The following is a 21,411-nucleotide window of genomic DNA, read 5'->3' as shown; positions in this document are numbered from 1 at the left end:
TTGTTTCAAACACTCACAACTATAAATATCCCACAAGGAAATGAGTTCATATCTGGAGATGAATATTTTTTCAAGATTCTTAAGTTCTTAAATATTTCTTAATGTAGATTTAGTGGCTTTCGTGTCAAAAAAGAGAAAGAAATTGTGAAATTCGAAAGTTTCCTCAAGCATATTGTTTCACAAAGCAAATGAGTTATCCTGATTGTCAACTGTGTATGAGAAAAGTATGAATAATAAGAATATGAATATATTTTTTTAAAAACAACCCACGCGTGGCATAAAACTAGCATGCAAATACACTTACATGTGTGTATGTGTGTGTGTGTGTGTGTGTGTGTGTGTGTGTGTGTGTGTGTGTGTGTGTGCGTGCAGGTAGAATAAGCTAGTAAACATATTGATGATGATATGTAACTTACAAATAATAGCAGATAATTATTAACAATGACACAACTAAAGGAGGCACAGAATTCAGAAGAAACCAAATAGGTATTCGACTAAGTAGTCTGCCCTTGTCTTAAACATGTCACGTATTATTTTTGCTCAGCGCATATGTGTATCACAAAAACAATGATCTACATCATGCTCAGCTGCAGCAATGTTCTGCCTCCAGAACAGAGGTACTGTTCTACCTCGGATATAGCCATACCTGGCTCATATCCAGTGTTCTGTTACCTGAGAGGAAAAACAGAATCATTTGAGAAATCATAAATTCTTTTCTCTTTCATCACAAGAAAATTGTAAATTCAGTTGGAGAAATGTCACAGCAGGTTTCGCCAACCCCTGCTATTCCGCTGATAACCCTCTGATAGTCCCAACACCAGGGCTGTTCCCCATCAGCAGCGTAGGGGGAGATGGGAGAGGGGGGGAGACTTCAGATGGGGAGGGGATCCCCAACATTTTACCTCCCACTCAACGCAATTTGCCAGCCTTCAGACTAGGGGGTATTGTGCTTTTGATAAATATTTTGCATCCGAGTGAAATTGGCAAAGACTTGGCAAGATATATTAGGCAAGGTGTGATATTTCATCGCTGAAATAAGCCACAATTCACGGCCTTTCCTGACATTTTAAAATACTACAACAGCTGATAACAAGTCAAATATATTCTAGACCTATGTTCAAGCAGGATTTTTGTTCTTCAAATTACACTCCAACAGGGCTAAATATGTTTGATAATTCGTCTCTACTCCTTCTGCCTGTTGTTTAAATTACTTTAACTAAAGCAATTTTCCTCGCTTACTGCGCCTAATTTCTTTCAAGACAGAGATGAGAGCAAGAAAAGATGTTTTTTTCAATTGGCAAGAAAGCAAGACAGAAAACAATATTTATATTTAGTGTATACAATCTATCAAATTTCTCGGCAGCTTCTCAAATTGAAATTGTGCGTGTTTGATCAGATGGGCTGCCAGACCACACACTCGGCTTCACTCACATTCCAAATATCCTTCCCATTTTAACAACTCAGGAAATAGCTAGAATCGCCTCAATTGGCCATCTTTTTCCCTCTAGGAATCCCCCTATCAACAATGTTGGTGAAGAAGGTAAATTGAACAGTCTGGGTATAATTTCTCATTAAATTCCTAATTCAAACCCTGATGGTGTTGGTTTTGTTGGACTGGTTCTAAAACGATTAACTGGAATCAATACTGGCCTATAAATGAATGTTGCATTTGTCACTAGCAATTCTCGGTAGAAAATACACCTGGTCTCACAACGAATCACGCTGCTTAGGAATAACAAAACACTCTTACCATTTCAGAAATAACAAGCATGTGTTTTACATCTAAAATCGGCATTAAAAAATGTAACATTCAACACCCACCTTGACACCCTGATAAAAATGCAGCCATGTTGAACACAAAATGGACAAGGGGGAGACAACCTCATTTAAATATATAACGCCACCCACTAACATAACAAAAGCACAATCATGTATGAAATATTTCCGAATCATTCATAGCAATCATGGCAACAATTCCAATGTCCCCTCCCAAATATTCCTTCAAAACAACATTCCAACCCATTTCTTAGCATTACACCAAGGCCACCATCAAAACATATTTTAGTTTTCCTTAATCTGTAATTATATACCCGTATACTATCACAGCTTCATCAGAATCTTTTGCTCTTCTCTATTCAAAATAACTGATGTGGATGACCCCCCAATCAGGCCCATCCAGAGACTCTGTAACACTCCTTGGACCGGTCAGTCTGGATATTCAAACTGGACATTCACACGCCCCCAGGCCAGGCAAATCTTATTGAAACTTGATGCTTGGTTAGATATACTTATTAAATTACACTGTAGCAAGAAATTCCACCCCTTTGTAACTGAAAGAGCAGACAATGGTCCCCAGTATTATATAAGTCTCATTGTTGCTTACTGCACAGGTACATATTTACCTGGGGAGTTGATGGGGTACCTATTGTTGTGGGGGTCAAGGAAATGGATTCTTAAACCCAATCAATGGGAGACTGCCACTTGACCATAAAGCCATACAAATTCCGAACAAATATGGAATAGAGGTTTTATGCCTAAATAATAGCAGGACATTAAAATGGCTTAAATTGTAGATGGTGATTCTCATTGTAGCTTCCAATTTAGTAAATCTTACATAATCTTAACCATGACTACCCCTAGGCAGGGTCATCTACTAATATATAGGCCTAAACAAAACTAAGTGAAATGCCAACCCTATATCATGACAGCCTATTCAAATGAGAGAATAATCAGATGCTTCATATTCAGAAATCAATGACCTTGCCTTTGAAAGGCTTTCTCCTTGAACAATGGTGGCAGGTAATACGACAGCTCCACAAGACTGAGGCACAATCCCTGCATGTTTCTGCATCGGTAATTCTCCCCTATAGACTCTTGGTCATTCACTAGTGTTCCGAAAACACGACAAATTGAGTAATATATGCCTGTCTATTGTACTCAGTTATAATTTGACAAACAATTAAGTTTCCCCTATTGTTGTGTATGAAAAACAAATATTTGACACGGTACTGTATGAATATACATAGACATTGTCAGTGTGCTGGAATGCTGAGCCGAGCGTTACAGAGTTGGGTTAATCCTCCCTACATATGCCCCCTGTTCAAATACATGCCATTAGTCACATCGGTCAAATATTTATTTGCAAATTTCTATTGTGTGGAAATATTGTAATCATCTTTTTTATTTACTTATGAATAGTTATTAAGATTGAGGTGTATTCTACACCACACCTGAAGTGCTGGATAAAATCAGGGCTAAAGTTCTTTGAATATTGTAAAATAATGCCATAGCTATCTAAAAAGTATCTAAAATAACTATGAAAGATCTGAGGTTAAAAATGTATTATTTACGAATGGTTATTTTAAATAAAACAAAATTTCTGACCATTTGATGGCATTTTTTATTAAAAATCAAGATTTTTTCAATTCAAGAATAATCTGTGAATTATCAGTTTAGAAATTTCAATTCCATGAAAAATATCCAAGTCTACATTTTTAGAAAATGTAAATTCAGAACAGTTACAAATAGGTCATTGTGAAATGATCACTTGCTATTCTGTTTAAAGTGGGCCTGATTTCTCTGAAGTGAAACAGTAAGATATATATCAAATGTATATCTATACATATATCAGAGGGATCTGACACGATATATCAACAGTTCAATATAACAAAATTGGAATCTCTACAGGTGGTCCGACATTATTAATTTCATACATTACACCAACCATTACTGTCGGGTACAAAACCATTTACCCCCAATCTGTCATGAAACGACTACAATCTGGTTAATATAATAGTTATGAGACTAATATTTAAGTGGCAAAATATTCAACTAAATCAACACATGCCACATAGAGAGGCTAATAACTTTAAATCCCAATAAACCCTTTGCTCCAAATAACAATTTTGATTTAATGGTTGAAGAGCTGATATGGTTGTACGAGTGCCGAACAAGCAGAGCCAGGAAATATGGATTGTGAGGATTGAAGTATGGTGATAGTGTAGGATGTTACAAATTATTTGCATGTTGAGAGTGAAAAGAGAGATTTGAATGGAGTGACTGAAGGTGATATCGGGTTGTCCACGAGTTAACATCGACTCTGTCCACGAAAGGAGTCACTTCTGGAAAAGAAGCATTCTCCAATCTCAACTTTCACTTGGACACGATCACAGCGGCAGCCAAAGACTCGGCAACTAAGGAATCTGGCGTACTTTGTCGTTACATTGCCCCGATGAGATATTGATTATAAACCTTGCGTCTTTTGTAGTGCGGATCAGTGCACCTTATAAACTATTCCCAACAACATATCATGAAAGAAAACTTGGCCTTTGAGATTCACCAGAAATGAACAGTCTCTATTTCAAAAAATAGCTTTTTTAAGATCAACTTTGGAATACTAATCAATAAGTACGAGAAAATGTGTGAATTTTTTTCCCACTTTCCAAGAGGCACACACAGCAGACAGTTCTTCCCATATTAAGCAGAATCACTAGGAAAATTAGTGCCATATTTAATTCTTTTTAAACATCAAATACCAAAGCCTCAAACCAAATGTATTTTTTTAAATGTCTTTGAGAACTACTAGACACTTATGACCAGAAAGGAAGAAATATCAAAAAGTAATTTTCAAATACAAATCTTCAACAGTACCACCACTTGTTGCAAGAAAGGAGTACATACCAATTCCTTAATCCCAGCCTTGTCTAGGTGTCTATTTCCCAATCGTTACCTGTCTCCAACAGCCAGGTATTTGTATAATTGTCACAGGTGTGTTTCACATGTGGTCATTACCTGTGGGTGGGGGATCCCCTGACACAGCTGAGCGACTCCTCGTCATGCCTGAGCAGCCAGGTGAGTGACACCCCCCAATGCATACCCGAATGGCGTTTGCCCATCTCACCTGACAGGTAAGTCCATTTAATCAATCAATTCAATCAGCTGATCACCTGATGCCAACACAACAGCCTAACAAGGTTAAACAAAGTATCCAATCCAAGTGCTTATCTCACTAATTAAGGTAATCAAAGCCAGGTGACTTCAAACCTGCCCAGGTAGATGGGCTGGGAAGGACTATACATGATTTGAACCCGATACCTGTACACAATCTCTCGTTAACCTCTCAAGGAAAGGCAACAGGTAAACAGAGTAACGATATCCCTTGCCTTATCTCAGGTGATACTCCATTCAATGGACAATCTTCTTCTATTCTCATAAGGGATCTCGATCTAATATGACAGTTTAAGTCCATTAAACACAACTGACAAAGCATTAGTGTCATGCTTTAGGCAGTTATGCTCACAACATGGGTGGGAGAGAGCAAGTGGAAAGGGTAGTGTAGATAGGATAGTTTCCAAGTAAATGATTATTTCTTAGTCTCCAGAATAGGAATACTTATATTTTGTTAACCTCTAGAGTAAGGCCTTCAATACATGTTTCATTTATTGTATTCTAAAGAAACTACCACAACACAACTCCTCAAATATCAGGTTATAACTTATCCAATAAACGCAAAACTAATGATATTGTCATTTGATTAAACTACAAAATACTGCTTGCAAATATTTCTTTCATTCATGTATAGACCATTAACCCAGTATTGCCAAAGACTGCTATGAGAAATGATGCCTAAAACATAATATTTCTCCACATTTTATAGGTGATAAATACATAGAATAGACATAGAAGCTATTACAGATTTTAATTTGACAATATTGTAAAGGTCGATAAAAATTTTAAACTATTTCATGATAGTAATTGTTTTACATATTAACATTTATTTTTCACTTTTATTCAGATTTCACTGAGTATACGTGAAACCAGACGGATCTATTGATAGAACAATTGTACTACAACCAGCGTTAAGTTTCTGTAGAGAAAACAAACTTCCTTGGTTTCCTTGATTAGGGGTCAAACTAGTGACCTTTTTATGGCGTTGCAAGCCTGTACTATCTGCTGAAGGAAGTCAGTACAATCACTCAAAGCATGTAAAGGGAAACAATTTAATTCTCAACTTAAAAACAAATGTGCTATCTCATTAAAGTCTAAAAATAAGACTTCACCTCACCATCATTAGCTCACAGCTACAAAACCAAGTTGACAGCATTTCAAAGAAAGGCAAATCAATGTTACAAATTAATTTTGTAAATTTTAAAAAATTGAAATTTTATTTAGGATTATATAAAATGAAATAATGATTCAGCTTAGACGCAGCTAGCCCATAATCTTGGAACATGATGCACATCTATTAAATTCAAGGCTGGCCAGTCAAAATCTATTATCAAACTGAAAAAAATGAGAAAGGGAAAATGAGGAATCAATTCCCTAAAGCCTCCAAAATATTAATAGCGTCCAAAGACCTGTATTAATCTGGCCTTTCCCCAGGGCTAAACAAAGGCTGTGTGTCTAACCCAATCACTCTCTTGTTAGCCATTTTCATATTTTCAACAATGTCACAATTCTCCATAGAACAGTCATTAAGACATGCCAGATTCATCTTCAAATAGCAAATGCCAAAATTTTCACATTTCCACATTTACAAGCAGCTGTTAAGGCATGTCTGTTGTGTATGTCAAAGAGGTACATCATTTATCATATGGTATAGATATCTAAAACTGGCAAATACCACTCCTATTTTGAAAATACATTTTATGTCGTAACTGTTTAAAATTATTTTCTTTCAAGGCACTCTCCCTTTTTCAGAATGCAGAATACATTTTCAAACATAATTCTAAATAGATATGAATAGTAATGTCTTGTCACAATTTGGTAAGATTATTGCAAAATTTACCCAAGTGCTTTTATTAAATATTTTTGTTTCATTTCATTTCATATACACCTATTTCTGGCTCTCCATTTGAGAAAATAGGATTAGCTGAGAAAGACATGAATGTATTTATCAAAGAAAAGAACTGATTAATACAAATTAAAATTAAATACACAGCAGCTGCAGGTTTGTCTTGATTACAATCCATCAATAATTCATTGTCAATGCAAATTGATCCTGCGCCAACCCTTACACACCTGTGTGGGAGACAAGGATGTCACATACCTTAATCAAAGATCAGAATGATAATGCTTTTTCAAGCCCTGTATAGAATATCAATTTTATAACAACGGATAAATATGTTATAAATAATTCAAAGTAAAGTTGATTAATTTGCACAATGAACTTTATGAGAAAAAGAAAGACCTTCAATAAATTATGATATTAATTTGGGTAGATATCTAATCTGGAATATGAATTTAATAAACATTATTCACAGTATCACATTCAATTTGGATTGCAATTAGTTTGAAACCATGGTTACTGTTGTTATTTTAAGTCATTTAATAAATTAGAAACTAGAAAAAATAGGAATAGCGGTTTTAGTCTCTTCTCCAGAATGTTTTTACATAAAAATGTTTTTTTAATGTGGAATAGCTGCAGTAAAAAATAACAATCCTGAATTGTATCTGCATTTTGATCATGTGCGAAAGAAATCACTTTATCATGTTTTCATTTTTTAAGGCAAGAAATATGGCAAAATTGTGATTCATAAACCGATGGGATGTTCAGTATCAAGGTATTCGTTCAACCATAGAAAAGGCGAAATCGAAATGTGCTGGAAAAGTTATGACTTATACTTCAGATGACTTTTCCAGAAAGACAAAACACTAATGACTTTACCATGGCACGGAAGACCATGAAATAGCACACAGAACCCATGTATCGTTCCCCTATGCCTCCTGGAAGTCGACAGAGCCATGCCTGTATTCCCACTTAATAAAATAATTGTTCATTACTATTTGTTGATGTCAAAATATTACATATTCCAATGTATTTTCAAATAATGAATTCTTATTTCATGCAACAAATTTGTAATAGTGATTTTGTTTTCATTCAAAAGGCATGGAAAGTGCCAAAACATTTTCATAGCCATTAAATGGAAGTGTTTCATTTCAGATTTAAAATTATATCATTAATATATAAGAAATTATGTATTATTTCGTTTTATTAAGTATTAAAGACACTTCTTACATTAATGTAAAGGAATGATTTAAACTTTGTACATGTATACCAATTGCATCTGACAGGGAAACCTATAAAATATGGACCATTTTTTTAATTCATGACATAAGATGTTGTCTAAAGTTTAAATAAAAAAGTGTATTTTCTAAAAAATGTTTATATTGTAGTTGGTGAAGTATTGTCACTTGACATATTGAACATTATAATACACTTCAATTCGTGCACAAAAAAACTTATGTGTACATCTACACAATGGATAAATTTGTTCCTTAAAAATATATATTCATGACCAAAAATACGAGATCATCGAATGAAGGCAAAAGACACGAATGAAGAAGAAAATATGTATTTATGTAGCATTAAAAAATGAACTTGTCATGAAATGTTTTGTCAAGAGAAACTTTACTATATTGGTTTCATCACCACAAAAATCAGCTCTCGTTCCGTCCTTGGCAACGTTGTAATGCCGTACCTAAGGGCCGCGAGGCTACAGAACACCTTGCCGGGTACTAGGTATCTATAAATCCTTCAACACGACAAATATCGGTAAAAGTTACAAATAATCATATCATTTAGCAACGGGCACTAGTCGTCGCTCTCTGGGAGTTGCGCGCGGTTGAGGGAGGCTACCATTGTACTAGAGTGTCTTATCAGAGTTTGTGTCGAGATTGCTTTGACAGGAGCCGAGTAGTTTTTGTATGGTTTTGTGATAGTAAGGGTCCCCTTTGCTTATGATTTATAATAGCATTTGTTTGAATTGGGAAATATCGTAAGTCTTAAGTTTAGCGGTTTGACATGTCCGTCGCATACTCTTGGTTACTGATCCCTCGAAAAATGTATCGAGTGCTAAACCAGCCGCTTGAAGACTTTCCCTGTCATTAAGTTACGTGAGAAAACATAAGCGAAGAGTATTTTCTTAACAGTTACGTTTCCCTCGAAAGCATTGTTTGCACAAGTAATGAAAAGAATTGCCTGAGAGACAAAGGACGTATACAAAAGTATTTGACTTGTTTTCAGAAATGCTTCGTTCCGGCGACTGATTTTCAATAGCCATTGTACTATCAAGCAGTCTCCCATTATTTCGAAGCTTATCCACAAATTGTTTTTCACTGACATGAAAATTGGGATTTTTTTTATATAATTACTGAGTGTTAATGGAATGTGGCTAAAATGAAAACTGCTCGGAAATGTCTTGCATCCCCTTTATCAAATAAATCTTATATATTTACGGATATATTCTGAGGCGTAAAAGAAATGCCGAACTAAGATCCTGGTACACCCATGACGCTCCTTATGAAATAAAATAAGGCTATTCATATGTCGCCAGGAAACAACCTCCACCTGCTTTTTTTATGAAAAGATCTGTAATCGAGTCTCTGTTACCTATTCACTATGAAACAGTCCACTTATTTCAAATAAAATCACCTCTAAAGTTATGCCTCGCCTGAAATATGACACATTTGTTTGTACAGTTTCGACTCATAAATTAGGCACGTCAGATATTTAGTTTCACATATTTGTTCTATTGTACCCAAGACGCAAAAAATGTCATTTGAAATCATACCTGTTCAGTGGGTTATTTACACTAGACAGGTAGGCCCTGATTGAACACGTATATGCTGTAAACTCCGGAAGACGCTACGCCCCTCATATATCCCCCCCCCCCCCCCCCCTACCCGAATACATGACACACAAATAGTACCGTAGGTATTCTCATGGGTAGTAGTTGGTTGATTGAAGAAAGTTTAATTTAATCTTAAGTTAAATAATTCTATATGACATTTGAACATAATTAAAACAACTGATACATTTGGGAGAAATCTGTTATTTTACAACTTTACTTATACATATATCAATATACTTATTCAAAGTATACAATCATTGAAAGCTTTCAAAGTAAATACAACTTGCAGTCTAAAAAATGAATATTAGGTTGTTTCAGTTGTTTAAAGTATTAATGATAATTGTCAATTGTCAGTGATGATCCTACCTACTGAAGTAAAGGTGCTTGATTGACAACCGACACATGAAAATAGACGAACACACGTCAAAATAGACATCCTTGAAACAATTGTTGCAAACTGTTTAGCACTTGCACTCACGGGGTAAGAATCGAAGCTAGTTGTCTGCTATGTGCTAAGTAGCGTCCCCCAAGGCAGCCACTTGACAAGATAGACAGACAAAAAAAACACCACTGAAGCAGACGACACAAACTGACAGCGGTTAGATGGCGGGAATTTGAAGCGATGTTGACTCGCAATCAGCTGGGCTACCCAGGTAGTTAAACTTCCAACTCCTGGCGAATGCCGATGCACGTGTAGCGTTAGACTACATGTCCGCGTTGGTCGCAAACAATCGATAAAAAAATCAACTTACCATTTTCAAGGAGAGACGCTAACTCCAGTTCCGAGTCCAAGTGGCGAGGATTTGACTGTTTACGTCGGGACATATTTGGCAGTGTCCACCAGACCACTCGATGACAAAACTTGCTCTGTTGTGATATTCCGGTTTATATAGTCGGACCCTTGGTGCGCATGCTCGAATTATGATTATCAACTATCAAATAATGCCCGCTGTAATTATCATAATCAAATTGTAAGAAGACTTTTGATTGGCTTTGATCCTGGTCTCAATTACTAGCCCGCCATGAGCACGACTTGACAGCGGCGAAGCAAATGTAATACTTGAACGAGTTTGCTCCCGTGATAAAGTATTCACGTGCAAATAAAAACATATTGTCTGCTCGGTCCATATCAAAACGTGTTCCTTTCACGCCGAGACCGCTGCCAATAGGGAGAGGGGTGTCTTTGTTACGGCGATAGCCGGGCCACTTTCTTCTGGCGTTACGTAACAGGGGGCAGGGGGCCAGCCCTCTCCTGATTTGTCAGTCTCAGTCCGGACAGTGGGCAGTGAGGTCGGGTGGTCACACTGGACGCTTGCACTTCACCAAACAAACTTTTCTTCTGCTCTGGGACTCACCATCCTACTCATATGAGTCATAAGCGACGACTCTGCCTCGTATACAAAGACAGCCGAGCTGAGAGATCTCGGTAACTGAAGCCGCTGTCAAATTGCTAGGAATGTATCCGTCAGAATTATGGAACAATTTATGAGCTCCGTTCGCAGCAAATCGCCCATTCACGCAGGCCGAAGCGGTACGCTTTATTTATGGTAATAATCCCCTTTTGTACATGCCTGATAATTGGCGAGAGTTTGTTCAAATGAAAAACAGCAACATCGGCGTTGTGCGAGTCCCTTTCTCGATCGCTGCGTTATTAAAAGTCTGCTGTCTGTTTGTGTGGCTTGGGGGGTCGCGGCTCACTGCAGCTATACCTCAGCTTTTGTTTCTCCGCCACGATCGTGTAAGCCGCTACTAGCGAGCTACCACCCGCCGCATCAATCGTGTCCTCAAAACAAATACACGGATGGAAAGGTCCCGTCTCAATTCCCCTCTCTCATACTCGCTCCCTCCCTCCCTCGCGCTAATGCTTAGCGGGCTGCAAGGTAGGCGATCCCTGGTGGCGTCCAAGCCGTAAGCTTACATGGATTCGCCAATCGCGCTGTATTCAGTACTGAGTGAAAGTGTCAACTCTCCTCTGTCACATCCCGTTCTCCCCAGCCCTGGGATGCTATTGACATAGAGATGGCGACTCAAGGAAGAATTCGTTAAAAAAGCGTTTTGTCGTGACTGATTGATCTCTACTTTCATGTTGTTTCATCACGGAGAGAAACGTGGTCTAAAATCCCCGGCAATAAACTTTGATAAGGTAAAGATGAAGCTATCTATATTTGTTATCTAAAGTTTGAGGAAAAAATCATAAAATATTAATATCATAAATTTAAAACCTTCTTTTGTCGTTCAAATTTTAACTTGCACGGCTGAATGAGCTTCTATTGTTTTCGGCTAAAAACGCAAAATGAGAATATCGACGTGTTGTTCAGGTTGTCGGAACTACGTTAGCGGAAGCCTGCTCCAGTGGCTTTTCATGCAAATAAAAGAAAGGCGAACGTGTACGAGCCAATACATGCTGGTGATCATGTTTCTATATTTTGCCATAATATTGAAGACTTTAGCGAGTATCGAAGTGTCCCATAGAGTGTTTAGGTTAGGGCCCCATCATCACGTTGGATTTGTACAACTCAACCCCTGCCATCTTATGCACACTGAGAGCCCCAGCTAAAACAAATACTGGAAAATTTAATGTCAATTTTCTTAGAGGGGCGCCCAGTCAGGGAGCGCCTGGCTTTACTAACCGTCGTTTGAGCACTTCTCGCATGATTAAAGGAGAAATTTTCTTTCATTTTCCAAAAGGCCAAATTTGTTCTAAGTGTTGGAAGCAGTGGGTCTCGCGGTATGAAATAAGTCAATCGGGATGGGGCATGATTTGTCAATATTTACAAAGTTTCACGTGACACTTGGAGAAGGTAGCCTATAAAATTGACATTGCTCCAGCTACATTCATTTCATCTCTGTACAAACATGCTAACCTTTGCACGTCAAAACTGTAAGGGACTAAACGCTATCACCAACCTTTGCTTGTCTCAATCAAAATGCTAACCACGTATTTGCACTCCGGTGAAAAGACAAAAATCCGGGTACTGTGAAGGTAAGGTGTGTGCCAATTGTCCGTCAGTAATTACCAAACACATTGAATTCACGTAAACATGTTCACCTACCCGGAACGCTTGCGCCTACGCTGCGACGGCCGTCTCCTGGTGTCCACCCGTCCATCTTGTCCAATATAACCAGCCTTCAAGCAGGAAGGCAGCGCTTCTACATGCAAGGCGGTGACGATCTTGCTCTCAAGCCGTATACTGCAAGTGACTTCACTTTATTGCGTATCGAACTTGAAGCTTTTACTATGGGGTCAGGTGAGAAAGGAGGAATCTCTTCCTCCAGCAGCGACTCTGCATTTGTCCACTTCAGCGTGCTTTGCAAGGTTGAAATTACAGTCTTGACTGTTTCTTGTTTTAAATCGAGACTGTGTTCATTAAAAGCAAGCGGCGTGCACAACAAAGCCATAGTGTCGCCGTGTTAATAAATGCTCTAATTTCTTGCTACACCTTACACGAAACGCGACGATATTGAAAATTGGAGACCGGTTTCAAAATATATTGTTCGTGTGATTGCATTGCTAGTTTAGGATTTTTTATTTTTTTTTGGGGGGGGGGATGTTTTGAGGAAATAATAACTAGATCGCTATATGATCAACACGACCAACACCAAACATATGTCATCGCTAATTTCAGGTGATTAATAAAGGAAATATTGACATCAATATGTATCAACCCATAAACAATATCATATTTTACAGTGTCAATTATTGGTGTTACTGTAACTGTAATTAATTGAAACAAATTTCCATAATTATCATACCTACACACGTATCCCTATTCATATGACATTTCGCTCCATATACAATAACATCAATATATTCATATCTTAAGAAAATGTCACATTTGTCATGTAAATGATGTTAATTGTTCAAATAACTCGATAATATTTGTAAAATAATCATTTATTCAGTATATCTGGTATTAGCTGATCACTTGCGGCAATATCGTTGTAAAGATACAGATCTGAGTCAAGTGAAATTGATTTGACGTCTATCACTCCAAGTCGGTGACAGAGACGGTGGCAAGGTGATTGCCAAATTGAGCAGTGCTCCCAACTCTAGCTTTACCGTAAGCCACCTATTTCTACCCTATAAGTGCTTTTGATAATGAAGAAATGGCGTTTGCTGAGCTTTTGTTACTTACAACAGGAACGACGCTTTATGGTACAATAAAAGGGGTCATTTAGAAGAAACACGTATATAGCTATAGATTATTTGTGATGTAATTGAAACTTTGAGTAATATTTATGACATTTTTTGACAATAGGAAAATAATGGTGCGAACCAAGACGATTTACAGCTTTTGAAATCGATGTTTCGAAGTAGGGAGGTGTCCAATGCATTTAAAATCGATATTTCATTACGTAGTCCGTAACTTTGTGTGTATATATTAATCTCAATACATTTCATGTGTAATTGCGTCATTGCTTTAGTCAATACCAAGAAACACACATATAACTGTTTCATGAAAGTATATATTTAAACCAATAAACAAACTAAAATCAAATACATTATTTTTCCTAACCTGTACCTTTTTAACTATAAATATTGAATGAAAACAACCTTTAATAATCCGAACCCAGATGGTGTTTAAGTTGTTATTTGATCGGCCTAATCTGTCACTGAACGTTTTGCATCATAAAACTGACATATGTCATCACAATATGAAAATGTAAATCGCTTAAAGGTCGTTTGATTTTTAACAAATAATTACACTCGAGGACCCCAACCAAAGCAAACTTTCTTCACGTCTAAGCCCGAGTTTCTTGAAGTTGTACTTCTTATGTACATTTGGTTAAAGGTCATGCACAGACTGACAAGATGAGACGGACATTTGGCATAGGTCGTTGTTGTTGACTCTGCAACCTGCACGTGTCTCTGATCCCGCTACGCCACACCGTCACCACGGCAACAGAAATTGTGACACGGACAGAAAAAAATCGACAAATATATAATTTACCTTGATTTAGTTGCTTTCGTGTTTGTATGGGAATTTAACGCGGGTGTAATTTATACAGTTGTTGAAATGCGTGGTCATCCTTCTAATAGTGCTGGCCCGATGTGAATAGGTTGTACAATTACATGCCTTGATATAAATCGCATACTTGGTACTTATAGTTGACATGAATCCTTCATGAAGTATATTGTAAAATAATAATATCTAAAATATATTAAGTTAAATAGATTAATAAGTCTTAACTATATTCGATTATGGATGGAAAGTTATGTAAAAATCAGATCACAGAACAGTAACTCTTTGTCAAAACCATTTTTTAAAGAAATGATATGATAATCTGAAGTAATTACTGAACGTGCTATTTATAATTTTCATATATCAACTGATTATTAAATATAAAATAATATGTCCTAAACTATAACACCCTATACATGAGCTCAGTGCTGTGCGCAATCTAATGATGAACTTATATATACTTCTTTAAGTTGCACATCAACACACTATGTTATACCAATCCCACATCTAAATATAACAAACTCAAGATTCATCACCAACTCTCCGAATACTAAAACAGATGACAAAATAAAACAGAACCAACGGCTTCCAAACAAATAAATGATTAAGCACAGCAAAACACTACACTTGAGTTTTAATTCATTTTTTCACTAATTATCTTACAACACATTTTCAACCACACACACTCTTATGATAAAGTCGATAGTATACGATTTCTTTGAAAATATTTCGTTGCTATTCACATTTTGACAATGCGCTAGTTGCTCTCAGTGCTCGGTATATCCGCGTTATTACAGCTGATGTTCTACGGGAATGTACCGAGTTACTTTAATCATTGTTCTCGGGCAGTTATTTACAGCCTTGGATCACGGAGGGGCTTATTACAATTTCAACAAGTCTTCTTTATGTGTTTTATCTATGAATGTTTAATAAGCATGCTAGTTGGGCCGCTCCTAGCTAATAACGAAGGGCATTTGCTATTAGACCATGTAACCCTCGCTGGAAGGATAATTGTCTATATAGCCTCCTCATACTTGTGTATTGTATAAATAATTCATACTAAGGACACCAACGTTCGTGATTTGCTTATTAACACAATATTAAACATACCCCTTGGCCGGAAATATTACCAGCACTTTATCTTATCCTATCTTTAATTGATTAATTAGAAGATTTCTCGGATCGCCGACAGAGGCCTCCAATAAATCCCCAGCCACGATGTGATTGTCTGTGTCACTGATTTCCAACTCGCTTCCTCCCGTGGGGTCGGGACATGCATGGGAACCGCGAGGGGGTCGGGGAGGCTGAGGGGTGGGGCTCTTAGATTACACGTGCACAGTACAACAGAGAGTTTATGTTTCATGAGTATATTAATCATTGTATGAAAACAAGGGCATGTTTTTTACAAATCGATAGCGTTCGACAAAGATTTGTTTGGAAGTATATCCGAGGAGCAATCTTAGTTCGTTTTAATGTGAACTTTTGGGGTAAAGTACAAAATAGTTTTGCATTATGAATTCATAAATTCATTCAACAATTTGTTAATGTCATGTTATATGTAAATTTTCATATTTCAATGTGTTCCCCGTCATGCTAACAACAATACATTGCCGAACATAGATGATATTTATTGCGTGTCGCTCGATGGAAAAACAGTGACAATATTCTACAAGCTACAAAATATATACATAGTGAATTCAAAACACACAAACATATTCCTGAAAGAAACATACCAGCAAAGAAACTGCAGAATATTTCATGGACTCTATCATTCGAATGAATCATCACGATGACACAGATACGGTTCGATTAACAGGTAGATATCAATGATAAACATATTAACAAACGACATACAGATACAATGTTAATATTGCATTCGTCACAAAAGCACACGTTTACTATTGAAACTTACCTATGTACATTTCATTGTTGTTTACTGTGAGGAAATCCCCAGAAAATCATCAAAATGACAAAAAAACACGTTTCTCAGTATGACATTACATAAATTGTGTTATGGTTTATATATCTGAGTCAATTCGGACAATATTTCGTTCATAATGTTTAAATACCTTACTAAGCAACGTTTTATTGTTCAGTGTTTCGTCCGTTCAGCGAATCAACCTGTTTGACAAACACCGTTGCGAAAGCCCAGCACAAACCAATACAACAATTTGGTAAGTAAATATATCACAACGTCCCAAAACCAAGGGGGGTCCAAAAGCTATTGGTTGTTCCACTGAGCCATCGTTTTGTTTATGGAATGCGCGAAAAAGGAAAATCAAAGTACAACGACATAGAAAGCGCGTTGCCGTATCGCTCGACCAGCTCTGCGACCGTAAGGCTGATATAAGCTACGCCCCGCTATGCTCAGGGGTGTGTTCTAGCTCCGCTGACGTCGACACTGACAGGCCAAGCGCTCTCTCCCGAAAGCTAACATCACTGAATCGTGCTCCGACCCCACAGTGCTTCCGTGAAAACGAACAGTCTTTTCCCCGCTTCGCCAAAAGCTGCCAGACTTCATCATCCCAGGATGTTAATCAAGCGAAAGGTCGGGTCAATTTGAGATGTCAAAGGTCAAGGGTCATTACGGAATAGTGCAAGTGCGCAACGTTTCCTGTTGTGTCTGCGACTCCAATTTTCTTATTTAACAGGCAGATGGGAAAGAAAAATCAATTTTTAGTGAGAGAACATCGATAGTTCTGTAATCTCAACCCCTAAATAACTGCACGTCGAGATCAGAATTGTCACAGGTCTTGAAAAAAAATCATCAGTGTTTATACGTCATATGTAGAATTGTTTCCAAAAGAAATAGATCATATTGACACGCGAATGTCAACCTGATTCTCCGTCCCTTGCACTAGACGGAAGAGAAATGGAATGCAATTTGATTCCAAATTTATGTCAAATGAAATTGATGTTTACATTTCGAGCCGCTTCTTGACATGTGTCATGCTTTTAACGATCTTCTTGCCCAATCCGAATACTGAAATTTTAGGAAAATGAAATGAGAATTGTCTAGACTTTTCCGAATCTCATTTCAACCACGAGAAACAGAATAAAGCATCGGACACACAAAAGTGTCACTCGCACGCCAGGATTGTAAGTCGACCTTGACCTTTCTTGGCAAGATTGCGTTTGATGTAATGTCGTTTTTACATAGACTCCGTTCCTTAAATAAAACAAGCCCGGATCTCATTTAAATAGAATCAACGATTTTGTCTTAAATAAAACAGGTTTTAAGGAATAAATCCAATACATTATACTGTCTGGTATAGAAGACCAATTCACTATAAAGCTAAGTATTCGATTTTGGTATAAACTTAATGACATCACACAGATTAAAAACTATATCTTTCGGTCTTTCACATGCAGATAGAGAGAGGACGCATGTTTTGAACAGTGCCATCCCTACATTTCTTTAATGTCAATATGGATTGATTTATACTCTTAATGACTCGTCAAAAAATAGGTTCACCTATTTTTTATACTAAAGCTATGCCAATGTCTGTGATGTCAATGTCAAGGTGAAATAAAACTTAAAACTCGTAAACTATCAACTCATCTGGATGTCCGTATGTGTATCTCGTTATCCTTGTGCCATCTTTGGTACTCTTGAAAGAACGTGTACACACCTGGAAAATATCATGCATTGGTAAGTATTATATTTCCATATAAAAACATCATTATTTTAATCGACCGCCTCCGTGGCCTAGTGGTAGATCGTCCGTCCGGAGAGCGGAAGGTCCGAGGCTCGATCCCCGGCCGCGTCATACCAAAAGACGTTAAAAGATGGTACTTGTTGTTGCCCTGTCTGGCGCTCGGCATTAAGGGGCTAAAACAAGGACTGGTCGGCTCGGAGTCAGTATACTGTGTCTGAGTGGGGTATTCATGATTAACTGCGGCATGGTATCTCAGTGTGCTAGCACTATAAATCGGCATCAGTCCGGACTAGTACAAGCAGCCACACACACACACGTGCATGCACGTCGCTATAGAAGTGCAATAATCTTGGACGCGACATTAAACCCAATTTCACCTCACCTATTATTTTAATCGTAACCTGTATTAATTAGCTGTTTTGTTTGTTTGTTGTTTGACGCCGCACCCAGCAATAGTCCAGCTATATGACGGCGGTATGTAAATAATTGAGACTGGAGCAGACAGTCCAGTGATTGACATCATGAGCATCGATCTACGCAATTGGGATACAATGACATGCATCAAGCAAGTCAGCGAGCCTGACCACACGATCCCGTTAGTCGCCTCTTACGACGAGCATAGTCGCCTTTTACGGCAAGCATGGGTTGCTGAAGACCAATTTTAACCTAGATCTTCACGGGTGATTAATTTTCTGACGTTAGACGACATTTGTTAATGCTTACTAAGTGACAATCTTGTCCTTCTACTGAATTACAACAAACGAAATCGATTTTGGGAACACGAGGGCTACCGGTAAGGCAAGGATATGCATACCCTTTTCTCGAACACCTGGTGTCATCACTGATTTTCAGTGATCCATTCATAAAAGTCTCACCGTTATTTGGCCTTTACACGCAATGGAATACATTTCCTCGAATAATCCAGACTGGTTTATTCTCCGGCGTTGACGGTTTATATTGTCAGAATTCCATGACAATAGTTTCTCGACTACCGTCAATACTTCCCATGCGTCTTCGCATCATATGACATTGCCCAGTCCTTCCGACCATCTGGATGAACGTACAGTGTTCGTATACCAACTTCAGGTATTCTAATACTGCAGTAAGCTAAACTTGCCAAATGTTATGGACTTGCATGGGCTATATTGGATATATTTGTTTCAGGGTCTGTACGACAGACTACTCGTCGACAATTCTGCCAGTGTTTATCAGGTATCGACAGTATCTTAGACATTTTTTAAATATCAAAATGTGATCAGTGTCATATATTTCCCAAATATACACGGATATTCAGAATATATGAAACCGAAAGGGTGATGCTTAACTCTTTGTCCAGGGCCCCGTTCCACAAAGCGATCTTAGCGCTACAATGATCGTAAGCCTATGTTAAAGTATGGGACTTACGATCACCTTAGTGCTAAGATCGCTTTGAGGAACGGGGTCCAGGTGTACATATTGTATAGGTGTTTCAGGTATAGGCATCTTCCCGAGGCAAGAGAGTTTACTGACTTTAAAAGTCCAGTTTCCACCCTTGCCGAACTAGGCTGGAATTACTGGGCCCGATCGTAGCGCCACCAGTGGCTATTACCAGTTATGTCCCTAATCCTCTCCTATGGACCAATCAGATTCCACTTCTCGTATCACTTGCGTTTCCTTCACACAAAATGGTGGCGCCCAGTCAGGACGATCTGATCGATAAGCAAGATCAAAATTGTGATAAAACGGGTCTTACGTCTCGAAATGTATCAAAATACGGGAGTACCTTGATTAAAAACATGAAAAGATTTGGAAAATATCTGTTGACAACGAGTTGGCGGTGCACATGCTTTGCAAATCCTGCAATCGATCGAAATCTGTCACGACAGTTTACGAACCGGATTTCGATTTCGTTGCGCGATTTTTATTGGACTATGCATAGACTCGTTAATCCAGACAAAATGTAACTCCATAATACCAGCCTAGTTCGGCAAGGGTGGAAACTGGACATTTATAGTCAGTTAACTCTCTTGCCTCAGGAAGATGGGTATAGGAAACTCATCAACCACATCGATAAGCAGTATCTCTGTAACCTCCAACAACACTAAACTGCAGGGCAAAAGAAAGTTCACACCAGAATAAAAGTCACCGAAATTGCGCCCCTCGAGTTTCTTCAGACGTCATGCGCAGGTCACCTGCTGCAAGATACTAAATGATATGATGCATGTCATATCGCCCATGATATTCGTATCAAATACATCACCATGGAATAATTTTTCTTTTCATTTTTACCGCCATCAAACATTGATGTATATTTTGTTTTGCCAGGTATATTAGAGCCCATAAAGTACTTTAAGCATCCAAAAGGACCACAGCAAATACACCACTCACTGTCATACCGAGTGAATATTCAGAGCTCCAGATAAGCTTTTGGTGTTGTGGGTATTTTACCCATGCATTTTATAATCATTGGGTATCAGTAATTCTATCTGGGTATTCAAATTTCTGTTACCCACTAGTTTTTACACGTGTGGGTATTTAAGTTAAATATTTAAAAACACTATTCATCTAGTCCCTGCAAACTGGTGTCGTGTGGGTTCGAGAGCTTTATAGGACTCCAAAATACCACGATACTTCCACAAGAAAGTGTGATGGCAAATGATCATGATGTAACTGTCATCGTGGAGTTTGGCAAGGTTGACGGAATGTCCGTTTATAATTTCAAAATAAGTTGCTGATTTGCTAATCGAATACGCAGGGTTACTTCACAATATTTTGATGATACGCACAAGTTTTATTTTTGTACCGAATCTGTAATGTTCGTTGCGTATTTGATACGCTTGGATTTTATTTTACTGCGTATTTCTGCATTTTTGATGCGTATTTAACGCAGATACGCAGCTTATCTGGAGCTCTGAATATTGTTTATATACAGGTCCAATACAGCTCTACAACGGTGGCAGGTAAATATTCGATTTTGGACAAGGCAAATCCGAGGATGATACAATACGCAATGGTTGGTTGGTTGGTTTATTGTTTAACGCCACACTCAGCAATATTCAAGCTCTATGACGGCGGTCTGTAAATAATCGAGTCTAGAGAATCCAGTGATTGGTATCATGAGCATCGATCCACGCAATACGGATCGATGACATGCATCAACCAAGTCAGCGAGCCTGT

The 21,411-nt window shown here is 37.9% G+C and overlaps 1 protein-coding gene across 4 annotated transcripts in view; it reads right to left on the bottom strand.

Moving 5' to 3' along the window:
• LOC124112864 (sal-like protein 1) overlaps window positions 1-12,841 on the bottom strand; it is a 47,720-nt gene extending 34,879 nt beyond the window's left edge. For 2 of the 4 annotated variants that reach the window (XM_046473033.2, XM_046473035.2), the window contains exon 1: window positions 10,385-11,491. In XM_046473033.2, the coding sequence (XP_046328989.2) occupies window positions 10,385-10,457 (73 nt within the window). In that variant the 5' untranslated portion in view covers window positions 10,458-11,491. Of the gene's footprint in view, window positions 1-10,384; window positions 11,492-12,539; window positions 12,615-12,685 lie in introns of those variants that run through there. The other 2 variants (XM_046473034.2, XM_048398973.1) reach the window with 2 other exon arrangements.
• Between the last annotated feature and the right edge of the window lie 8,570 nt (window positions 12,842-21,411).

Source organism: Haliotis rufescens, unplaced genomic scaffold (genome assembly GCF_023055435.1).
Source record: "Haliotis rufescens isolate VD_foot unplaced genomic scaffold, xgHalRufe1.0.p SCAF_19, whole genome shotgun sequence".
Lineage (NCBI taxonomy): Eukaryota > Metazoa > Mollusca > Gastropoda > Lepetellida > Haliotidae > Haliotis > Haliotis rufescens.
The sequence above is the reverse complement of the archived record's forward strand: the minus strand, read 5'-3'. Positions and strand labels throughout refer to the sequence as shown.